Consider the following 22272-nt stretch of genomic DNA (forward strand, 5'->3'; position numbering starts at 1 on the left):
CTTGTTTTGAAAATTAGAATAGAGCTTCCGGTTTCGTGTGCGCTCAGTGCGTGACATCTGCTTGTGGTGTTCCCCGGCCGTTTCAAGATTGAGACTCTTTCATTTTTAACCACACTTTAGCAACCGTTCACCCCCTTAGTTTTTTGGGGGGTGGTTGTGGGCGATGGCGGTCGTCCTACTGCAGGCTCTGGAGCGGACAGAGCTGAACAAACTTTCAAAAGGTGTCCAGAACAAGCTGGAGAAGTTTGTCACAGAGCTTCAAAATGCTAACGAGGCTCTTCAAACGCAGCATGAGAGATTCAAAGCTGATAGCGGTAAGACGCTAGCCACGATACTGACGATGTCTATACTGACATATCGTCGTAACACAACTACATACTTATACTTTCTGTATATCACAGAATGTAGTTTGACTTGGTGTTGAAATGCTGTTCGAAAACCTATATGCAATCCTAGTGCTAACTGATGCTAACATGAGCGTGTGTTTAAGTTAGGTTCAAGACATACAACTGTGCCCTGTTCGTATGTACAGTATTATCCTTCACTTGCACTGTCGCCATGAAGACAAAACGTGAAACTCGCGGTGTTTCCTTTTCAATAGAAGACATGACAAGATGCTTGCCCCCCTACGCAATTCATGCAGTACACGATTGTCTCCTGTAAATCTTATATATTCATGAACTGATAGGTCGCAATACGTGTTTCCAATCGACTGTAAATGTTCTTGCTCTGCTGCTTCAAATCGTAATACCAATATATTCCTTTTTAACAGCCGGGTAAGGAAATCAATATCCTGTGAATGACAATTGTGCGTGTCAAACCTTTATTGTGTAATTTTCAGCTTCTTGTGTAACGTTATCAAGCTATAGAACATGTTGTTATTATGTTTAACATTATGAACTAAGTCATTTGTGATGGTTCAATTCCGTTTGATGTCTGTTGGACAGAGCAACAGTACTTCAACATTGAGAAGAAGCTGACTGAGAGTCAAGAGCAGACCCTTACAGCCACTCGGGACTTGCTCTCGGTCAAGGAAGAGAACAAGAAACTCAGTAAGTATTCATGCAAATGGTATTTATGAACTGGTCATGTCACATTAAAATATTCAAATAAATAAGCAAAAATCATTTATCTACTTTATATTATATTGATTTAATTAATGTTTCAAATTCAAAATGTGTATCATCCTATTTTGATTTGAATTTTATAGTTTTGTGTTTTTTTTCCATTTGTTTTACAGTAGAGTGGGTGCTCATGCTGAAAAATCTTATTTGACATGTTCCTCTGGAAAAAAAAAATATTATGGAATAACTGCATTCTTTGACTGCCATTTTTGTTTTGGTGCATTATTATAATCATTATATATTCCAAACAAAAGTGGCATAAGTCGCTTGACCTCTATTCGTAATCTAGAACAATCTGGATTATCGTTTTCTTGCATAATAAAAAAAAGTCATTGTTCCACAGTAGTTTTAAATGACAAGTGCTCCTTCTTGTGGTCTTTGTGCTTTCAGCCAACAAGCTTTTAGAGCAGAGAGCATTTTTGTTGTGGCGTATTTTGGGCTGCTCACCTTTTCGCAGTCAAGTGATGTGGTTTGGAAGGGTGTTTTATAGTGGACTAAACTAATTGTTAAATATTGTGAGGAGTGTTGTGATGAAAACGCCAAAAAAGAAACAAAAATAAGACCAAAACAAAAAAACCCCTTGTGTTTTCCAGATGAAGAACTAAGTGCGCTGAAGGGAATTGAAGGAGACACAACAAAAGATAAACCCTCTCAGCAGGTAAATGTTGATTAATGAACTAAAAGCTTTTATGGTGTTTGCATACATGGTCATTCGAAGATTCCTAAATGGTGATATTATCATTTATTATTATTTTTTTTCCATGAAGCAAACGAAGACCAAGTATGAAATCGAAGCAGAGAATAGGGAAGTGTCGCGACTCCTGGAGAAGAGAACGCAAGAAGTGGATGCTCTGACGGGTAAGAAGTCACAATGTTCGGGTTTTGATTCAAATGGAAAATAGATGTTTGTGTTTAATGTATGATGGAGCAGGTCCGACAGTCGGTCACCGAGAGCTCCTGCACGCTCTCCATTTTCCCCTCCCAATCAGTGGCTGCAGGCAGACACTCGCAAACACACGCGCACACGCTACCACAACCAGTCCGGTTAGCAATCGCAAAACTTCTTCAAACTTAATCCACACTTCTGCTGGCATAACCGAGGGTGCACACTCGGTTGTCTGACTTTCCCCCGCTCATACATGCTAGAATCACGGCCAACACATGAAACCCACCGCAGCCAGCGAGAAGCGTCTAGCAGCCGGCCAAGCAGAACGCGCATGTTCCAAACAGGAGCAGTTCTGCTGCTGTTTATTTATGCACGCTCTTTTGCGCGGTTTGTGTCAGACGTTTGGAAATTATATTTACTGTAATTAAGGCATTTTCTAGGGGGAATTGCCTCGTAAAAAACAAATGTGGCAATAGTACACTTTCAAACAAAATGAGAAGATTGAAACTGTGTTTAATTTTAAAATGGAATGTGATGCCCTGTGATTCATGCAGGGGAGGAGAAAAGGGGTATTTTAGGATGCCATTTTGTATTGTTTGAAGAGGGTGTGTGATGGTGGCAGACAACGGAAACCGTGAGTTGGAGAACTCAGCTTTTTTTTTTAATTTTTAAATTTTTTTTTATAAAGCTGACTTGGTTGTTTTTGTGGAATTCCGTCCAGTTTTCCCTGTACATTTTGTAAATACCCTCTTTGCTACATTTTCCACTTTTGTAAATAGCCACTGAGATCACTGCACTTTTTGTTAGAGGACCACAATAAATTGCGCCTTTTTTTGACTATGCCATAATTTTTTTAAGTGTGGACAAGAACCCTGTGACAATGCCATCTCCATTTTACATCACATTTTCTATGTTTCGTCTGTCTTCCAGAGGATGTGAACCGTCTAAATGAGAAGCTGACTGAGACCAGCAAAGTCAAGATGGAGTTGCAGTTAAGGCTTGATGAGATTCAGTCATCTGAGGCAACAGTTCAGGTATGCAATGTGTAGGTGTGTCCCTATACCACTTTTTTCCTACCTAGTACGACTACTGAGATTTGGGTACTTTCCGATACCAACTACCAATATGAGGAATTCATAATACCATATTATTTTATATAATTTTATACCATAAATTATGATTTTTTTTTTTTATTCTTTTTTTTCACACATGTTCCCTGAACAAACATGACACCACTGCTAGAGATTTCACTTTTAACATTTAAAGTTTAGTCTGTATAATATCTAAGATCCTGGTACTGCCTACTGGCTTATGTATACAGTGCTCCCTCATTTAAAGCGGAGGTTATTTTTTAAAAATGTTTTTTGTCTTGAATGCACTTAATTAGATTAGATTACATGGTCTTTATTAGTCCCACAGTGGAGACATTCAACAATTGTTGGGGATGTGGGTTTTGCATTTTTGCTATAAGCGCTCCATGTCTGGCTGTACAGCCTTCATTTCAAAAAATCAGTAATTTGATTGATTTTTTTCTGTTTTTCCATTTTAAGCACCGGGAGAAGCGGGTGGAACAGGAAAAAGAGTTAATGGAGAACAAAATTGAGTGGCTGACGAAAGAGCTGAACATGAAGACAGAAGAGCTGCTGAATACAAATCGAGAAAAAGGCGAGGAGATTCTCGAGCTGCAGGGAAGTTTGAAGAGCAGCAAGGAGCAGGTAACGTACTGATACTCATTCATAGTCAGAAAAATAACCTGCATTTATAACATGGCTACGCTCGCAAGTTTGAACTGTCTCTGAATGTTTGATTTTTTTATTTTATCTCAGGTGACCTTGCTGGAAAAGCAACTTGGCTCTCTCAGGGATTCTTGTGAAAGTCAAAGCAAAATAGCTGAAGATCTCAACAATAAGCTGAGACAAGTACGCACTTGTCCCATAGTGCTATATGTTGGTGTATATTTATCCTTTTTTTTTTCTTAATGTTTTCTTATTGATTTTTTTGTTTTGAAGGCTAAAGATGAGCAGGCGGCCATGGACGAGAAATACCGCAATGAACTGAATGCTCATGTGAAACTGTCTTCTCTATACAAGGTGGTTTTATTCAACAACACAATCTGCATTTTTTTGCTGCCTCAGTCTGTTTACACTGGTTTTTGGCTTGATTTTGTTTTTCTCACCCACTGTTTACGTTTTCTTTCAGGGAGCCGCATCAGACATGGAGACAAAAAACCAGGAACTGAGCAGAGCTGTTGAGGAACTTGCCAGGGTGGTGAAAAGCAGCACTGAAGGTACTAATCTTTTAAATTAATTAAATATTGAAATGTTAAAACTACAACTACCACTTTTACTGTATCTTAATAACTGTATTGGATTGTTAAATTTTATGTAGGTATTTACTGTTTCCCTCCAATTGTAATTTATTTATTTTTAACAAGAGTATTTTGTTATTATTATTATTATATATTCCAAACAAAAGTGGCATAAGTTGCCTGACCTTTATTTGTAATCTAGAAGAATCTGAATTATCACTTTCTTGCATAATAAAAAAAAGTAATTGTCCCACAGTGGTTTTAATTGACAAGTGCTACTTCCTGTGGTCTTTGTGCTTTCAGCCAACAAGCTTTTAGAGCGGAAAGTGTCAGAAACAGAGCGACAGAAGACGCAGCTGGAGGCTGAGCTGAGAGAGAAGCTCAAGAAAATGGAGAAGGAGCTTGAAAATTCTGTGTTGAAGGCCTCTGGCAAACGCTGTTGTAAGAACACCAACTTGGACTTCCTTCATAATAATAAATATCTTGTGAAACACAGATGTGTTTCTTTCATGCTGCTTATGTTTTCCTCCCAGGTGGTTCGTCTTTGACTGAGGATCAACTGGATTCCTTGTGTCCATCAGCAGCTGCAATAGCTGCCATTGTCAAACCTGGAATGAAATTCTTTGATGTAAGATCAGTGATTGAAATCAGAATTGACATGAATACTAGTTATTAATAGCCAAAGATTTTCAGAAAAGTATTTTGTTTTTCCAGTCTTTTTTAAATTGATAAGACGGCAGATGACAAATGCAACTTTTGTCCTTGTTCAGTTGTACAACGCTTACACTGAGTGCCAGACTCAGCTCCAGCTGGAGAAGCAGGAGACCCGGAGAGTCAGCAAAGTTCTGGATGAGATCGTCAAGGAAGTTGAATCGAAGGCACCGGTTCTTAAACGCCAGAGAGAAGAGTATGAAAGCATGCAGGGTTCGATGACCTCCATATGCAACAAGCTAGACCAGGCCAGATCGGTATGTGTTCCTAGATCCATGAAACCATGCGTAGCATTGTCGACCAGGAATAAATTTGTTGTTTTTTTCATAACAGGAGATATACTCTCTTCAAAAAGAGAAAGATGATATCAAGCAGCGTTGCGAATCTCTGGAGAAAGAAAAGATGCGAGTGGAGAGAATTCTTGATGATACTTCTTTACAGGTATGTATTCTAATTCTCATTACTTTTGTGTAGAATTTATTGACAGAAAGGGAATGCTGCTCACGTAGGTCTGTTCACTGCTGGTGGAGCTGGAGGACAGCAAAGGGACCAAAGTGACCAAAGATGATGAAAGCACAGCAAGTATTTCCAGCACTTCTGAGGGTCCTCAGCAACAGATGATCCGCAGTGTTGATGACCTCCTTAAGCAGAACCAGAGTCTCCGGGAAAGTCTCAGGCAGCTGGAGGAGGAAGGCGACAAGCGGCAGAATCAAGAGACAGCAGCTCGGTAAGAAAAAAGTTGTTAGAACGTTGATAAAAGTAGGACTGCACAATGATTCGCATTTCAATCGTGATTGTTTTTGGCTGACACGATTAACTGACATCGATCACCTTCGATAGTTCTTCGATTGCATTGACATGCAACCAAATTCTAACATTTCTGCAACCAAATTTGCAGAGAGTGCCAAGAGACTTTTTATGTAATGTATCACTTTTACAGTGTTCACACATCTTTTTAAAAGTAAAACAATGAAAATACATACAATATTTATTTAAAAAAAATGTGGTTACCATTAGAGATTCGCTGGAATGAACATTTTTGGCTGAAACTGAAAAACAAAAATGTGGTAACAAGGGATGCTCCGATCAGGATTTTAGCTGCTGATCACCACTGATCACCGATACTGATCCAATGGATTGACTATGAATTTGTGATCAAAATGATGAGACCTTCTGTCTACATGATGTGGAAACAAGAACTTTAAATCATTTTAATTCAGACACGTTTTTATTTACCTCTTCAAGAAGGCAAAAAATAGAAAAACCTTGCTGAATGCAGCAACTATCCAAAAGGACTGAACTGAAAAACATTTAATTCGATGTGAGATGTTGATTCTCTAGATCGATCGGAGCATCTCTAGTGGTAACCAAAGCAGAGACCTCATAGAGCACATAATTATAATAATAATAACAGATGCATCAGAGGATCTGATCTCTTAAGTTAGCCACAAGGGCACTATCTTTTCTTGGGTCAGAAACGCAAGATGTGTCACTGTTGAGACGTGAATCAGCTTGTGATCATCATTTGCAATCAAGACTTGCTTTTGCCCAATGAGAAAGTAATGTGTGTGATGTAGAGAAACTCTTTGCAAAGGCACTCACTCTTGTAATTTCAACTTCACGCATCTTAGGAATTGCGATTCATCAATCTTGCTCAGAAGTGTCTGGCCATCATAGATAATCGTGAGATGGCTACAGAATTTGCTTGCATCGTCACAACATCCTGTTTTGGCCATTTTGATCCAGTGTCAGAAGTCTCTGCAAAATTTTCAGTGTATCCCTAATGACAGTCTTGATCAAAGTAATTATGATGATCATTTTGCCCATAATTATGGAGCAATTCTAAAAAGAAAAAAACAAATAAACATCTAAATTCTCAGTTGCTTAATGCCAAGTATATGATATGTATATGTAAAATTCTACTTAAATGTTCTAAAGGTTTATTTGCTGTTTTGCTGGACTAGTATGACATACTATTTTTGCTCCTTTGCAGTACATCAGAGTTGGAGGCCAGTTTGAGTAAAGCACTGAAGGAGGTAGAGCAGCTTAAAGAGCAGAGGAACCAGCAGAAGCAGTTGGCCGACTCCAGTGCTCGACAGAGGGACATGTACAAGGCACTCCTGACCCAGAGCACTGGCTTCAACCTGCCCACTTCAGGTGACACATAGCAATCTTGCTGCCAGAATAATGTCTTTAATTCATATATTTTTAAGGTGACATTCTATCTTTTTCCTCAAGGTTCAGATCCGTCTTCTCAACCTCTGCCAGGTCGTCCCTTAGTCCCAGCCACACGCTCTACTCCACAGAGAGCTGTGGCGGCTGAATCCGCTCAAACTTCTCAAGCCAAAGCAGCTTTGAAACAAGTATGACATTGACAACTTGCAATTTGCACTTCCTTTTATATATTTTAAATGTTATCATGCATTTTCAACGTTATTGTGTAAGATTTTGTTATTAACAAAAAACTTTTTTTGTCTAGCTGAATGATGCATTCACTTTGTACAAGAAAGAAAAAGCAGAAAACGACAAATTGTTGAATGAAACTAATGACCGGCTGCAGAAACAGCTGACGGAGTTCCGAGCTAGCCACGCCAAGCTGACTGCTCAACTAGAGTTCAGCGACAAAAGGTAAATTTTGATCATTTGATATTCTCCGGGTGTGTTTTTTACTAAAGCAGAAATGTGTTCATCAGGTATGATATGCTGCAGAATAGTGTAACAGCCTTCCGCAGGGAGATCTCTGCTCTAAAAGACATAAACCAAAAAATGTCAGCAACAGCTCAAAGGCATGAGCACACCATTCTCACAATGAATCAAGACCTTCGACAAGCTAATGAAAAACTGGCATTGGAAGAGGTGAGGTATCACCAGTGTATCACCACTTGAAAATGAGAGGTGATACATTGCTTGTAAATATGTGTATATACTCTTGTGTCTAAAGGTACGGGTCGTGAACTTGACCAAAGAGAGAGACATGCTGAGACAAGCAGAGAGTCGGCTTAACAGAGAGAAGGAAGCCTTACTCGTAGAACAACGCAACCAAAAACTGCTGTCCACCAACCTGAAGACAATACAGGTACTGTTATTTCACCAAGACATTACATCTGCATTGAACAAAAAAAATCTATTAGAGAAATATATGTATAAGAGAAAGTTTTACCAGAATACGGTCTAGGCATTGGTGCAGACAGTGTTAGTTTAGCATACATGGTAAAGATGTACGAAGTGTATTATGAAGAGGATGCAATTCTCGATCACATTTTTCAAAAATGCTCAAGATAGAGAAACAATATGAGCCTTTGGTGTCCATTACCTCAATTGTGATAGTTGGCCCCTCACTATAATGTTTCTTACTGAGGCTAAAAGTGCATAAGTAGGTGCTCAACAGAGGTGTTTCTCTGAACAATGTGCTTCACCTCCTCCACGTCCAGCAGCGTACCCATGGCATTCGATTGATACTGGCCAAACACTGTGGAGAAAAAGTTCAAGTGGATTGTGATTTTTCTATTGTAAAGTTGTTTTTTAAAATTTAATTCCATCACCACCAAATCTTTTCAGAACTTTAAAAAACTGTCTAGCAAACTAGCTAGAAAATATATTTCGATTTTAATAACAAATGTACAATAGCACCTCTGTTATCTTGGAATTGTTTGGTTTACTCCTATCTTGACCGAGAGCATGATGTACACAAGCAGAACACCTGTAACTTCAGTCTGAGCAACATTTGTGGGCATGTTCATGTGAATGTTCTGGCGAGAATAAAGATTGAAAACATCCCCCGGTCTAGGAGACAGGGGAGGTTGTTGTTGCGTAGTATACTATGATGCTTAGGAAAAGCAAATCGCTTAATTTTTTGTTTTGTCTAAAATATTTTTCACTTAACTATGGGTTGCAATGCTTGTTCATATGAAATTTTGCAAAGTTATTATTTAACACAGTTTCTTTTACTGTTAGGTGACAATGGAGCGCACAGAGACTGAGACTCGTCAACGTCTGAACAATAAGATTGAGCACTTGGAAGCAGAACTGACTTCAATGAAGATGAAACTAAATCAGGAAGTGGCACAAAGACACACACTTGGTCGCAACATGGATGTACGTATCATCATTGTTTGTTTTGATAATAAAAGTTGAAAAGAAACAAAAACAAATGTCCTCAGCTCTGCTTATTCTCCACCAGGCCCAGTTGTTAGAAGCAAAGAAACAACTGGAGACTCAGAACAAGTTGCAGCAGCAGACAAAGGAGGTGTTGCGTAGTGCTGAGCAGCAGGTCACAACTCTCAAAGCCCAGTTGGCAGCCACTTCTTCTGCTGAGACGACAACCCCTGCAACCAGAGCTGTAGGCTTGAAAACACCATTGAGGGGTACATAAAACGCATAACTCCACATAACTCTTGACTTTTGATGATCATGGCATAATGTCTTAACACTGTCTCTATACCAGTTCCCTCTACACAGGCTAGTCTGTCAGAAAAGGAAGTTACTGACCTAAAAGACAAACTCCAGTCTGCTGAAGAGCAAAACGGTGAACTTGCAGAGCAGTTGAAGAATGCAAATACTTCAGTGGAGCAGTACAGAGCTGTTGTTCTGACCCTGGAAGACAGTCTGAAGAAAGAAAAAGAGGTAAAATATTTCCCTGGAATTTCTTTTGCTGTGTCCTGGTCAAGCTTATACCTTGGGTGCTTTTGTGAAGTCCCGAACTCCACTTGAGAGCCGTCTGAATGAGGCAGAGACAATTCAGAAGCAGCTGGAGAACAGGATAATGGAGGTGGAGAAACAGAAGCAGCAAGGACAAGAAGACAAGAGGAAAGCTGTAGACGCTGTGGAGAAACAAGTAAGTTGTTTTTAGCTATGGCTATTTGTCATTTCAATTGTTTTGGCTGCAGTCAAACATGAAATTGAAAATGTCCTAAAGAATGCCTCTGGAATAAAAACTTAAAACAAATTTATGATGTAATTTTGTTGATCGCCACCTTCGCAACTTTTTTCAAGGTCAGTGAGCTGCATCGAACGCTTAAAATAAGCCAAACTGAGCTGCAAGAGGCATTGGAGAGAGCAGCAACTGCTGTGACTCAGGAGCAAAAAGCCACCCAGGAATCTCTGCTGCAGGTTCTATCACGCTGATGAATTGATGAATATCTGTCAAATTATTATTTTTGGTGTTACTCATGAAATTAATTGGTGTATTAGACCAAGTATGCTGTGGAAGCCCAGGCGAAGTATGAGCGGGAGCTCATGCTCCACGCTGCTGATGTGGAGGTCCTGCAGGAACTGAAGAAAAGGTCTCAACAAGAATCAGAAAAGAGGAGGGAATTGGAGGAGCAGCTGAGCAAGACCACTTCTCTCCTTCAAGAGAGGACAACCGCTTTGAACGTTGCAGAGAAACAGCTAAAGGTACCAAAGTTTTCGTTTGGGTTCTCAGTAGTAACAATGACGACTTGTTCAATGTGTCATAGGATGAGTTGTCCAGCCACAATCGTCGGTGCGTTGAGCTTTTGAAGCAGAACACTCTGCTTCACCAGCAGATTGATGAAATGGCCACACAGAAACGGCAGGAACCGCAGGCACAGCTTGACTTATCATTCAGTGAGGAAGAGAAAACCACTGAGCAGATCCTTGAAATTCTCAGGCATGTATATACAGACCAATAGTAAAATTGTAAACAGCCTATGGTCTTAATATTGTGTGTGCTATGCAGATTTGTGAGACGTGAAAAGGAGATTGCGTTGACTGAGTGCGCTGCATCAGAGGGAGAAGCCCTTCGCTACAAGCAGCTTGTGCAACACAAGGACCGCGAACTGAAGGAAATGCAAGAACTTCTGAATGCTGAGAGAGATAAACTTCAGGTAATGTGTTGCCAATAATGCCGCAACATCTACAATGTGTTTGTGGTAAACGTTCTGCACCTCTTTGACTGAAGATGTGAAGCATGCATAAAATAAGATGCACATTGTGTTGAGCAAATGCTAAGTGACAAAGGATGCGATTAAAATAAACGTAACAACTGAATGCATTAATGTATATTGTTATGCCCCATCAGTGCACAGTCAAGACTCTGGCTCAACAGGAGGAGCAGTTGAAAAAAATGGAGAGTGTCCAGGCTGTTCAAGAAGCTAACAAGATGCTGAAAAACGAGAGAGAGAAGCTACAACAGGAGCTACAGCAAGCTCAGGCAAAAGTAAGACGACTCGCTGCACGATTTTCACGTTTCAGATGCACTCTGATGATGATTCGGGACGTCATTATGCATATTTAATGTATTGTTTAATTGCTGCAAAGTGTTTCAAATTAAGCTTGAGCACGTTATGGTAAAAGAAACTTGGTAATACAACATAATGTAGGGGGAAAAAAGTTTTCGGTTACCTCATGCATTCTACTGTGTGCAACTGGCAGGGCTACTAAATATTAATGTATATATTAATATTATTCTTTGTCCAGTTTGGAACAAATGATCACCATAACATTTGTTGACTGTGATAAAGCCAAGTGTGAGAACCGACATATTTTAACTGTCAATATTTTAGGTTTTCTTATAAACAATAAACAAAAATATATCATTTAGACACCTCTTGTAATGTAAATAATATTCAATCTCTGAAGCAGTTCATAAAATCCTATCTGTAGTTGTGATATTTCTTGTTATATCTGAGAATAATTTGTTTCCCCCCATTAAAGTAAAGTTTTTTTTTCACATCTCATAATGCCAGTGAAAATGTCATTCAAAAATATAGCTGAGATTGCTGAAATGCCCAGTGGTGTTCTTTGTCTGACAGGTCAACAAGCTGCAACTCGACATCGCCCCCCTGCACAATTCGTTATCACAACTTTCTGAGAAAAATGGCTCCCTGCAGGCCGATAAGAGGTTGCTGGAAGTCGACCTCAAACACTTAAAAGCCAAAGTTCAGGTACATCACTTCTTCTCCATAAACTGATCTGCCTCATTACTACTTTTCTGATGTTGTTTCATGTGCCTCTCTAGCTGTTAAGAATTATGAATGTACTTCTATGTTCTAAAAAATGCAATACTAGCCCCCTGTTGACGGTGCCAGACCACATTAATGGTCCCTGTCTACTGAGAATAGTGACAATAATAAGCATTTGAGTCCGAGGAGCTGCTGTTATGCGTTATTGCAATGAACATCTCTTACACCTCTTTACCAGGATGGCGAATTTTTTCCCAGCAATTTGCAATAGTTACCTCATACTAGATATCATGTTAGACCTTTGTTTGGTTATGTTTTTTTGTAGTTAGTAACAAACCACAACAACATTCGGCAAGTGTTTCTATTTTCAAAATGTAGCTTTTCTAGTAGTATAAATTGCACTTTTTTTCATTTAGAATAAATGTCAATAATAATTAACTGAAATGAAAATGAAACATCTGTCTAATTTTTCTTAATTTTAATGTTTGCGTATTAGCAATTGGTGAGTCAGCAAAAGAGCGGAGACACTGAGGAGAGGCAGAAACTCACTGCGGAAAGAGAAGCACAGCAGAAGCAGATTGCTCAGTTGGCTGAAGAGGTGGCCAAGCTGAAGACTGATCACGCCAGGTACAAACTTCAACTGAACATCCAATAGAATTCACTCCGTAAATGTTTACTAGCAATTATGTTGGTGTGTTGCCATTATCATCTGTTTATGTCTTTAGGTCCAGTGCCAGCAGCAATGTGGCTCAGTCTCAACTCCAAGGTCTCAGAGAGTCTGTTGCTCGACTGACATCAGAAAGAGACACACTGAAAAAAGAAATTGAAACTAAAAACAATGAAATCCTGGAGAAAAACAAGACAATCACGCAGGTGAAGAAAATCGGTCGCCGCTACAAGAGCCAGTATGAAGAGCTCAAAGTGGAACATGACAAGGTTGGTCCTCCTTTTACTTATAATGAATAAAATATACAGTACTTATCTACTTGTCCAATGGTTTAAATCGGGAACCAGGTAAAACAACAGGAAGTTGCAAAACCGCAACAGGAGCTAAGCAAGGTTAAAGAGGAGCTTAACACCCTCAAAGAGAACAGCCAGAAGAAAGAAGAAGAGGTAAGCTTTTCTGTTGATTGATTGCCCTTCAGCTTCACGTCTGGCAATCACTGTCTGTGGGTTTATGTTTGATATATATAGTTCAAGTACAATGATCTGTTCTATCCTGCAAACCATATGAACTGTGCTGTTCTACTTCTAAACACCAACACAGAACTCTTGTGGATCTATAAATGTATTGTTTTTTTTTTTCTTTATGGCCACCAGTGAATTCTTTGTGTTCTGCTCTCAGTACCACATTTAATGTCCTTGTTCCTTCTTAAGTACTCAACAGATAAATACTTAAAAATAAAATTCCTACATTCAGTACAAATATTTTTTTTGTATTTAAAAAAAAAAATATTATTTTAATTATTTATTTTATTTCAAAGGTGAAAAAGTTGCAGAAAGAGTTGGAAGAAGCACAGAAGGAAAACCAAAACACCAAGGAAAAGTTACAAGAGATTCAAAACCAGCAAGCTCAAAAGCAGGCGCAGTTGACACAGGTACTGTGGATAGTTTCAAAGCATGCCAGTGTGTTCCATATGTGGAATTAAAAGCTATGTTTTCATCCCCTTCTCCTGCTGCAGGTTCAGTCTCAGTTGACACAGACACAGACTCAGCTGCAACAGAATCAGAACCAGCTGACCCAAAGTCAGAAAGAGCTTCAGCAGGCCAAGACAAGCACCCAACAGGTATGAGATGCAGTAAGATCCCAGCACTGCAGTTGATTTTTTTTGCCATTACATCTTCATTCATCCATTTCAGGTTCAGAACCAGTTAAAATCTGCTCAGAATCAACTTCAGGCCCGCCAGAACCAGATTCAGCATATTCAGAAGGAGCTGCAGCAGGCTAAAGATGCTCTCCAGCAGAATCAGAAGGAGCTGCAACAAACTCAACAGACTGGTCAGTTGAGTCTCAACCAGGAAATCAATAACCTCAAAAATGCCCTGAGCCAATCTGAGTGCAAGGTGAGGACACTGATAAACTCTTCAACTGTTTGAAAATGTGAACCTTTGGTCATGAAAAGAACCTCCTTGCTTCTTAATCAAATGAGTTATTATAACTGTTCCATTTAAACGCTTCTTTTTCAGGTGACAGAGCTCCAAGGTCTGTTGGACAATCAGAAGAAGGTTTGTAAAATCATTGGTTACTGTTATACTTTATTAGTATATTTTTTAAATGAAAATTGAATGTGTACATTAGCTATGTTAGGTACTTCATACACTATACATCTGCATACAATATTTTCCCATATGTAACCTTATGCGTCACATTTTATGTTCTGTGTCTTTCAGGCTGTTGCTGACCGGGAAGCTGATGTCAAACGTCTCCAGCAGCAGCTGCAAGAAGCAACCCAGGCTGCCGAGGCAAGCCGAGCTGAAACAACCAGCCAGGCTGCTGTCTCCAGTGACGGTAACACTGGTAATGACACAAATGCAGCAAAGGAGCTGGCCAAACTTCGGCAGGAGGTAGGCACCGTGGGTCGTATCACACGTAGTAATGAAAACATGTCATTTATAGCTTGAACCAAGTTAATATCCTGAAATGATAAAAACATTTATAACATTTGCTGGTGTGTGTTTGTCTTCATTCCCAGCTTTCGGAGACCAAGGATAAAGAGCAACAATTAACTGCAGACAAAGAGAAGATGAGGAAAGTGATTGTTGCTGCAAAAGCCAAAATCAGTCAATTGAATGGTGAGTTCTATTTGAGCAACAAAAATATGAAAAATGTTGCTGTGTAATTACATTGAGATGTGCTCTACAGAGCCTCCCAATGTATCTATTTAGAGATACAGTCAAATAGACAGATATTTATATTTGTTTCTCGCATTAGAATTTGATATGAATATGAATATCATTTATCTCCAACAGTCATGCTGCTCGGTTACACCCCTGACAACTGTAAATAATGATTTTACAAGCTTCTGAGACTGTTTTATTCCATCTTTTTAATTACTGCTTAGACAAAGACTGAATAAAGGCAACGTACAAGCCACTGTCACCTTGGCTTTTGGCCGAAGTATTTCCGTATTCATGATACGGTGAACAAGAAATTGGGCCACAGAATATATTTTTCCCCCTATTCTGGTAGGAGCCAGATGAATTCTCTCTTTGCACTAAAGCATTCCCGAAGATCCTGATCCAAAACTCCCTCCTTTATGATGGAGATTGCGTGCTGACCCAGAAATGCAATCTGATCAGTGACTTCAAAATCACTTGACTGTTAGAAGAAACCTATCACAATGCTACACTGTGCTGCATTTTATTTCAGAAGTACATGAAATGCGCAACATTGGGCCCCGTTCAACAGACAATTCTACAAGTTTGTGTTGCAAATCTTAGTTTTGTCAATGGATATTTTAGTTCTGGCTCCAACAAAGCCTGAAGCCAGCTTTCTGGTCCCCACAGCTGCCAAGGAACAAATGAGCAAAGATGTGGATGAGCTAAAGCAGAACAAAGAAGAGATGGAGGACAGGATGAATGCTCTGAAGTCCCAATATGAAGGAAGGATTCTCCGACTGGAAAGAGAACTCAGAGATGTGAGAGATAAGCACACTGAACCCAAAGATGAAACACAGGATCAGGTACAGTGAAATTCCAGAAATTGCAAAATGAACGGTGAACAATGTACATACACAATGGAGACTGATCATGCTTGTATGGAACATTTTCTCCAATTGTTTTTATTTATTTATTGACTTAATTTATTGCTTTTTTCCCCCTCTAACTTTTCAGATGAGTGATCAGGCCAAATCTGTGGATCAAAGACAAATATCTCTGAAGACTCCAGCCCAGGAAAGGGGCAGGTGAGTGCGCACTTCTTCACAGTTGAATTCAACATGGGCCCTCCTTTCATCTGGAAATGATTTTTGTTCCTTCATCTTCTTCAGCTCCAGCTTGTCTGAGACCCCCACAGCCAACATTCGTCCTACTCCAAGCACTCCTGCCCAGAGCAGTAAGCCAACCTCATCTGCCAGTAGCAAGGCAACGCCCCGAGCCAGCATCCGACCCATGGTTACACCAGCTACTGTGCCCATGCCCACGCCCACTGCCACTGTCATGCCAACAACACAGGCCGACAGCCAAGAGGGTGAGAATACTGAATATGTTTTTCGTTAGAATGAAGGTCAGGAATTGTATCTGCGTGTTTTTGAAGATGTAGCTTATTGATGTTTTTTGCACAGTTCTCATGAGCGGAGCAGCTTCTGTTCACTCGTCCACCTCCAGTCTCAACACCTCCTTGACCCAGCCGTCCAGCACTCAGGCCACTGCTTTTGTCCAGCCCACTCAGCAGCAGGCAGCAAGTCAGGAGGCTGGCAGCAGCATGGATGCAGAGCGGCCTTCTGCATCCTCATCGGCAACTGGAGCAGGTGAGTACGATCGGCTCTTCAAGATTCTGTTTGGTTGCTAATCCGTTATTACTTATAGAAATGCTCCTTGTTGGATGACAGCATGGTTTTGGTTGAAAACTCACCATATTTTATGTCCACTGTTCTGCAAGCAGGTTCAAAACGGGTCAGAGAGGAAGAAGACACTGAGAACAGACCAGAGAGTTCGACTGCTGCGTCATCTAGCAAGAAGCTCCGACTGAGGCCGGTGATGGAACTGCAGGTACGAAACTGAAGCACTACGTTCTGCCACACAATTACTTATTTTCCCATCCACACATTCAATGAGATCTTGTCTGTCTTTCAGATTGAAGCTGAAGATTTAGAAGAGCTAAGAAATGAAGTGATTGCGGAGGATTTGCCCGACGACACTCAGGTAAGCTGTCATAATCTTAATAACTATAGTCAATTTTTTGTATGTGCAAAGCCTGCACCATCCACGTGCATGTTTGCAAGTTGTGAATGACCATCAACCCCTCCGAAAGTATGGAATTCAGGAAGGCAAGTGGTTATGACTTGAGTGGAGATGAATTGGACAAGGAAGTGTGATAGAGTATGGTAGGTCATATGTTGTCGCATCTGACCATATCGGTTTTGTTTAACCCTTTAAGAGCCATCGTCTCAGTATTGCAACATTGCTGCATTTAAAAATGCCATGCTGTCTGCCTTACACAAGCAGGTGGCTGACACCTCTGCAATTTGTGGGTCTCTCTATCAAAGTATGGAGTGAGTAAAGTAGTTTGAAAACATTCCCCTGGACTATCTATTGGACTATCTATTTATGATGACCTTTGTTATTGCCGACATCCTCGTCGTAATGGTTTCTTTCAATGGATTTACTTCTAGGTCTGATTCCTGTGGCTATGCTACTGTTTTTCCCCTCATTTCTCCCGTACTTTAATATGTGAAGTAGTTTTCACCATCTCTATCATAGCTTCTTTCTCTGGCACCTAGATGAGGTCCAAGAATTCCAAATGTTGCCCCATGTAAAAGACAAACTGCTGGTCCAAGACGCAAATGTATCTACGAATGATGTCTTCCAAGTAGACCATAGTTTCGTTGACTTTCTTTGCTTAAGCTTTGGCAGAAGTGTATGTCCTACCAATGTTAAAACTTAGCTGCAAATACTGCCTTTATGTTCCGTGCAATTGATGCCATCAATTTAAAGACGAAACTTTGTGTGGCAGGAACTGCCGGATGAGTCTTTCCCCGATGTGGAGATTGAGGAGGAGGGCGTCTCTCAGTCCGTCCCCTCTGACCAGATGTCCACACAGGAGACTGCTTTGATACGAGATGTCATCGTGATCGATACAGACAGCGAAAGCAGAGAGGCAGACAAGAATGAAGGGGATGATGATGATGATGAAGAAGAAGAAGAAGATGAAGAGGAGGAGGACGAGGATGAAGAAGAGGAGGATGATAATGATGGAGAGGAGAACGAGGAGGTGCTTGAATGTACTTGATAGTCATGAGCTCTATCGTCTGTATGGCTTTACATTTGTGTCGATTCAGTCCAAGGAGGATGGAGATGACGACCAAGATGATGACGCGGCAGGTCAGATGGTACTTCGGGGCAGCGAGGAGAGCCGAGGTGCTGAAGGCCAGGAAGAGGAACAGTCTAATGGATCAAACCCGGAGGGTGCTGGCTGTGGCACATCTTCAGAATCTCCACGTCCGTCTGAGCAGGGTGAGACTTTGGTTCTTTATCTTCTCGTCTCTTCTCCTGTTTCAATTCCCTGACAGCAGTCTCCTGCCTGCAGCAGGTGAAACCAGCAGAGTCATCGCATCAGAGTCTGACCCTCTGAGAGACCCCCTCCATTTTCCTCCCGCCTCCTCCTCTGCTGCACCTTCCCCCTCAACTTCCTCTATCACTCCCCGCCTACCCCAACCTCGAAGACCTCCTCATCCCCTCCCACCACGTCTCCACATCCAACCCCCCGCACCAGAGCTGGGTCCGCCTCATATACAGGTGCGTATCACAATCTTAAAATAGAGATATAGAAACATATGCGACTCAGCTGTCACTGATGGAGACAGTGGCATTGAATTATTTAATTGTAAATTCAGGACTCACTTTTCCTCTGTCTCATTCCCTGATGGGCCCTCACAACAGTCACAGCAGATAATGTGCCCCCCCTGACTTGGAGGCATCATTCAAAAACTTGAATATCGACTCTTGTAATTCACACTGAATTGTTCTGGAGATATCTGTACTTGCATTTGCACTGTGATTCGCTGAAGGAACAGATTTCCACTGACTGTGCTGTCATGGTCTTGTGTATCGGCAGAGACAATCCTCTCAGCTGCGGCGACCCTCAGTAGGACGTGGGCCTCAGTTGACTCCAGGAATCGGTAGCATGGTGAGGCTGCCTGTGTGAAATGTGCTCATAATCTCATGTTAATGAAAAGGTGTCTGTGCTGCAGCAACATTTCTTTGACGACGATGACAGGATGGTTCCCAGCACGCCCACGCTGGTGGTCCCACACCGCACTGATGGCTTCGCTGAGGCAATACAGTAAGACTTGCTCACTGACATATCCACTTTGGCAACGTTATTTTCACATGCATCTTCCATGTTGTGATTGTCTACACACTGTTCCATGTCACAGTTTGAGTCGTGAGCGGTCGCCTCTCCTCGCTCAAATGACCATTTTTGATCACAAATATTGAACACATCATGACTGTCGGTCCCCAACCGCCCCTTAGAACCACAGGATTGTCTAAGAAGAGATAAGATAATGGGGTGTTTGTCATCCTTGGTTGGATGGAATTCATGGAATTCATTTATTCACTATTGATGGGTAAACGAGGCATCATAAAGTGTTTCGACACAGTGACACACTGTGCTGATACTGTACACCATCACTATTATGCACTTAGTCCTCAAGTATTCTGACCCATTTGGAATAGAAAATTCATTCTTTTGCTTCTCAGCTCACCGCAGGTAGCGGGGTTGTCTACCCGCTTCAGGTTTGGGCCTCCAGAAGATCTGCTCACTCAGGCGTCTTCATCACACTCGGACCTGGGACAGCTGGCCTCCCAAGGCGGTACTGTGCTCACATTACACCATTCATCACTTACACCCAGTGTTGCCACAGTTACTTTGAAAAAGTAATCCGACTACTGATCACTCCCTCAAAAAGTAACTTTACTTTACTAGTTACTTTACTGATTACTTGAATTTAAAAGTCACTTTACTTGTCAGGTTACATTTGGAAGCCGACTACAGCTCTCATATCTTTTATGTCGATTTTGAGGTTGGAGTTCTTGGGGGTCCAGTGGTTTTCCATGTTTGAGGTCATTTTTTTTAGCACAATCTCAGTTATATGAATGTACTGTCAATGTTTTGCTTTGATACACTCAAACCCATTGGAGGGAAAACACACACAAAAGCAACAAGAATGAAAAACAAAACAAAGTGATATATTGTCATTTATGTAATAAAATGTAAGAAATGCCCCATTATTTTTATTATTATTTTACTTTTTTGCTGGCAGAAGTTAGGCAGAAGTTTAAGTCTCAGTGTGTCACGTTTCCTGTTGTCCACCTGGAGGCAGTAGCTGCACTTAAGTGGCTGCTGTTGCTCGCCTCTACGCTCCATCGCGCCGGAGGATCCTTTTATTTCTGACTTTTGAGAGAAAATGCAACATAGGTACATCACATCACTACTGTTTCTTCCTGCACCAATGACAAAAAAAATCTATAAAAGTCTAAAAATCTATCATATGTGTCGTTTAACTTGACCTATCAAGAGAATTTTAAAAAACTGGTACATCGTTTTTTGAGTCCTCACTTTCGACGCATTCGCAAGGGTACTTTATTTAGCTCTTTTTAACTGGTGATTTCTGAGCGTTGGTGGACCCTGCGGGGTTAATACTGTCATCTATAGCAGACACTCATTCAAAGTAGTGACTGTTTTCAGCTAGCTCCTCGCGTTATTTACTGCTGTGTAGCCGGCAGCTCGACACAGGAGCTTGAAAAGAACGTGAGTGGCGTGTCCCGCACATGACGTCAAGCATAAAGACGCAGTTGTCGAAAGCGAATGTTAATATTTCGCTTTCCGACAATGGCAACAATAGTAACGCACAGTGGCTGAGATAAGTCAGTTTGATTTGATGACTTTGTTTGAAATAGTAACGCTACATTACTCCTTACTGGAAAAGGTTGTGATATAAGAGTAACGCGTCACTGACATCACTGCTTACACCACACTTGTTAACACAAGCTTCTCTGATGTCCAGGTCTGGGTATGTATGAGTCTCCGCTGTTCTTGGCTGCTCACGATGAGGATGGAGGAGGGAGGAGTGTACCCACAACACCGCTGCAAGTGGCCGCGCCAGGTGAGACACACACACACACACACACACACACACACACACACACACAGATGTGACAATATGAACCGGTGGCTAACTGTCCCTGTCTGTCAGTCACTGTCTTCACTGAGTCACTGCCATCAGACAGTGGTGACAACATGGCTTCCCAGTCTGTTCCCATGGTAACCGCCAGCTCTGGAATGGCAGCCGCTGGAGATGATGGAGATGAGGTCTTCATGGATCAAGAAGGGGAGAGGTGAGTTGGAAATCAGTCGACCAGCTGAGCTGGACTGTGATAACTGAGAGTTTGTGTTTGTAGTTCCACTACTGAAGCATCTTTAGAACAGTCGGCAGATATGGAGGCACCGGTTCAACAGACTGACGAGGCTTCCTTGTCTTCCACCAGCCAAGACCCTGGTAAAATTCCATCCGATTTCGACAGTACAAACACAGAAGACTGAATAATCGTCCTATTGCTTTGTTTTTTATCGATTTCAGTACATTTAAGTGTCCATCTTTGCTGGCTGTGTCTCTGTGTTTAATGCTTTTTTGGCCCCTCCCAGACTCGAGTGTTGTCACTCAGCGACGTCTGGTCTCCACCTTCACCAGCCGAGGAACCCGAGGGGGCAGGGGTGAGACCCGGACCCTCATCAGCCGCCGAGGTACACTTTGATTCTTCCAACCAACAGCAGTGTGATCACTGAGGCTGAAGAGCATCAGTTCCAATATAGGAAGTGACAATAATAATGTTAATAATGTTCTTTTGTCTGTTCAGGGCCGTTCCGAGGACGAGGAGGGATGGGCAGAGGAAGCATCCACTAGTTCCCATCCTCAGTAGCCTAGACAAAACTAGTGGCCTTGAGGAAGTGCTGTAATATAGCCTTTTTTATTGTTTGGGTCACTTCATCTCTCATTGACTTTTTCTAACTCTTATCCATTTCAATGCTTTTCGAGAGATTTAGGATACTAGTTTTCATAATAAAGTTGAACGTGAGTCACATCATTGCTGATTTCTTTGATATTTTTTTGTGTTGCTGTGACAGTCAGTGTAACACTCTGAGGCTCCCCTGGATGGAAATGGAAAGCCGTTTACCTCCTGTTAGGTGTCAAAACTCCTCAGTGGCAGCGCCCCTGCTGGTGAGATCCATGGTGGTTTGGCTTTTTTAGAAGGCAGACTACAGGGGAACTTTCCCGCTGTGGTCTGTACTATCTGGGGAAGAGTCTGATAGTCATAACTAACGGACCAGTGGGCAGGATCTTCCAAGTTCCAGGGGCGTGCTCTTAGCATGTTAATGTGTTCAGTGGCCTTGGTCATGACTGCATTCCTCCTCTGGGTGTTCTATAGGAGGCGCTGCAGTGGTATATTCAGTGCATGAGTGTCACAGTATTTCTCAGTGCAGTTGTAGATGGTCTTGAGTTCTGTACCCACAGGGTCTCAGATGGTTCTGTTGAGGCTAGTGCTGTGAGCTCCGTCAGACTAAGCTCTTGAATTCTCATCAGATGGGTTCACAGTTAA

At 41.3% G+C, this 22272-nt stretch overlaps 1 protein-coding gene across 2 annotated transcripts; it reads left to right on the forward strand.

The window, feature by feature from the left end:
- Positions 1-61: 61 nt before the first annotated feature.
- tpra (translocated promoter region a, nuclear basket protein) lies at positions 62-21792 on the forward strand. Of its 2 annotated transcripts, none has more exons than XM_053883512.1 (55): positions 62-314; positions 948-1052; positions 1718-1782; positions 1892-1982; positions 2941-3044; positions 3561-3725; positions 3837-3929; positions 4020-4100; positions 4210-4297; positions 4622-4759; positions 4852-4946; positions 5089-5286; positions 5363-5470; positions 5539-5756; positions 7023-7186; positions 7268-7392; positions 7509-7657; positions 7723-7885; positions 7971-8105; positions 8984-9124; positions 9210-9393; positions 9474-9652; positions 9723-9863; positions 10022-10138; positions 10220-10423; positions 10486-10658; positions 10728-10875; positions 11070-11207; positions 11803-11934; positions 12449-12579; positions 12678-12888; positions 12967-13065; positions 13437-13550; positions 13635-13739; positions 13813-14016; positions 14140-14178; positions 14344-14517; positions 14646-14745; positions 15460-15635; positions 15787-15857; positions 15942-16141; positions 16236-16421; positions 16553-16662; positions 16747-16815; positions 17627-17884; positions 17952-18126; positions 18200-18408; positions 18728-18799; positions 18849-18955; positions 19375-19487; positions 20682-20780; positions 20871-21012; positions 21076-21173; positions 21320-21418; positions 21532-21792. In XM_053883512.1, exons 1-55 carry the CDS (start codon positions 164-166, stop codon positions 21576-21578), a joined length of 7401 nt encoding a protein of 2466 aa, XP_053739487.1. In that variant the 5' UTR covers positions 62-163; the 3' UTR covers positions 21579-21792. The 2 variants fall into 2 exon arrangements, with proteins under 2 accessions (XP_053739487.1, XP_053739488.1); XM_053883513.1 differs by having other exon boundaries at positions 18864-18955; positions 21532-21790.
- The last annotated feature ends 480 nt before the right edge of the window (positions 21793-22272 follow it).

This window comes from Synchiropus splendidus, chromosome 13, assembly GCF_027744825.2.
Source record: "Synchiropus splendidus isolate RoL2022-P1 chromosome 13, RoL_Sspl_1.0, whole genome shotgun sequence".
Lineage (NCBI taxonomy): Eukaryota > Metazoa > Chordata > Actinopteri > Syngnathiformes > Callionymidae > Synchiropus > Synchiropus splendidus.

Excerpts from the sequence above, each read along its gene's own strand:
- tpra (XM_053883512.1), top strand. The coding sequence starts at position 164 with ATGGCGGTCGTCCTACTGCAGGCTCTGGAGCGGACAGAGCTGAACAAA. Across the intron at positions 4,760-4,851 it reads GGCCTCTGGCAAACGCTGTT|GTGGTTCGTCTTTGACTGAG; the intron begins GTAAGAACACCA and ends TTTTCCTCCCAG. Across the intron at positions 8,106-8,983 it reads CCAACCTGAAGACAATACAG|GTGACAATGGAGCGCACAGA; the intron begins GTACTGTTATTT and ends TTTTACTGTTAG.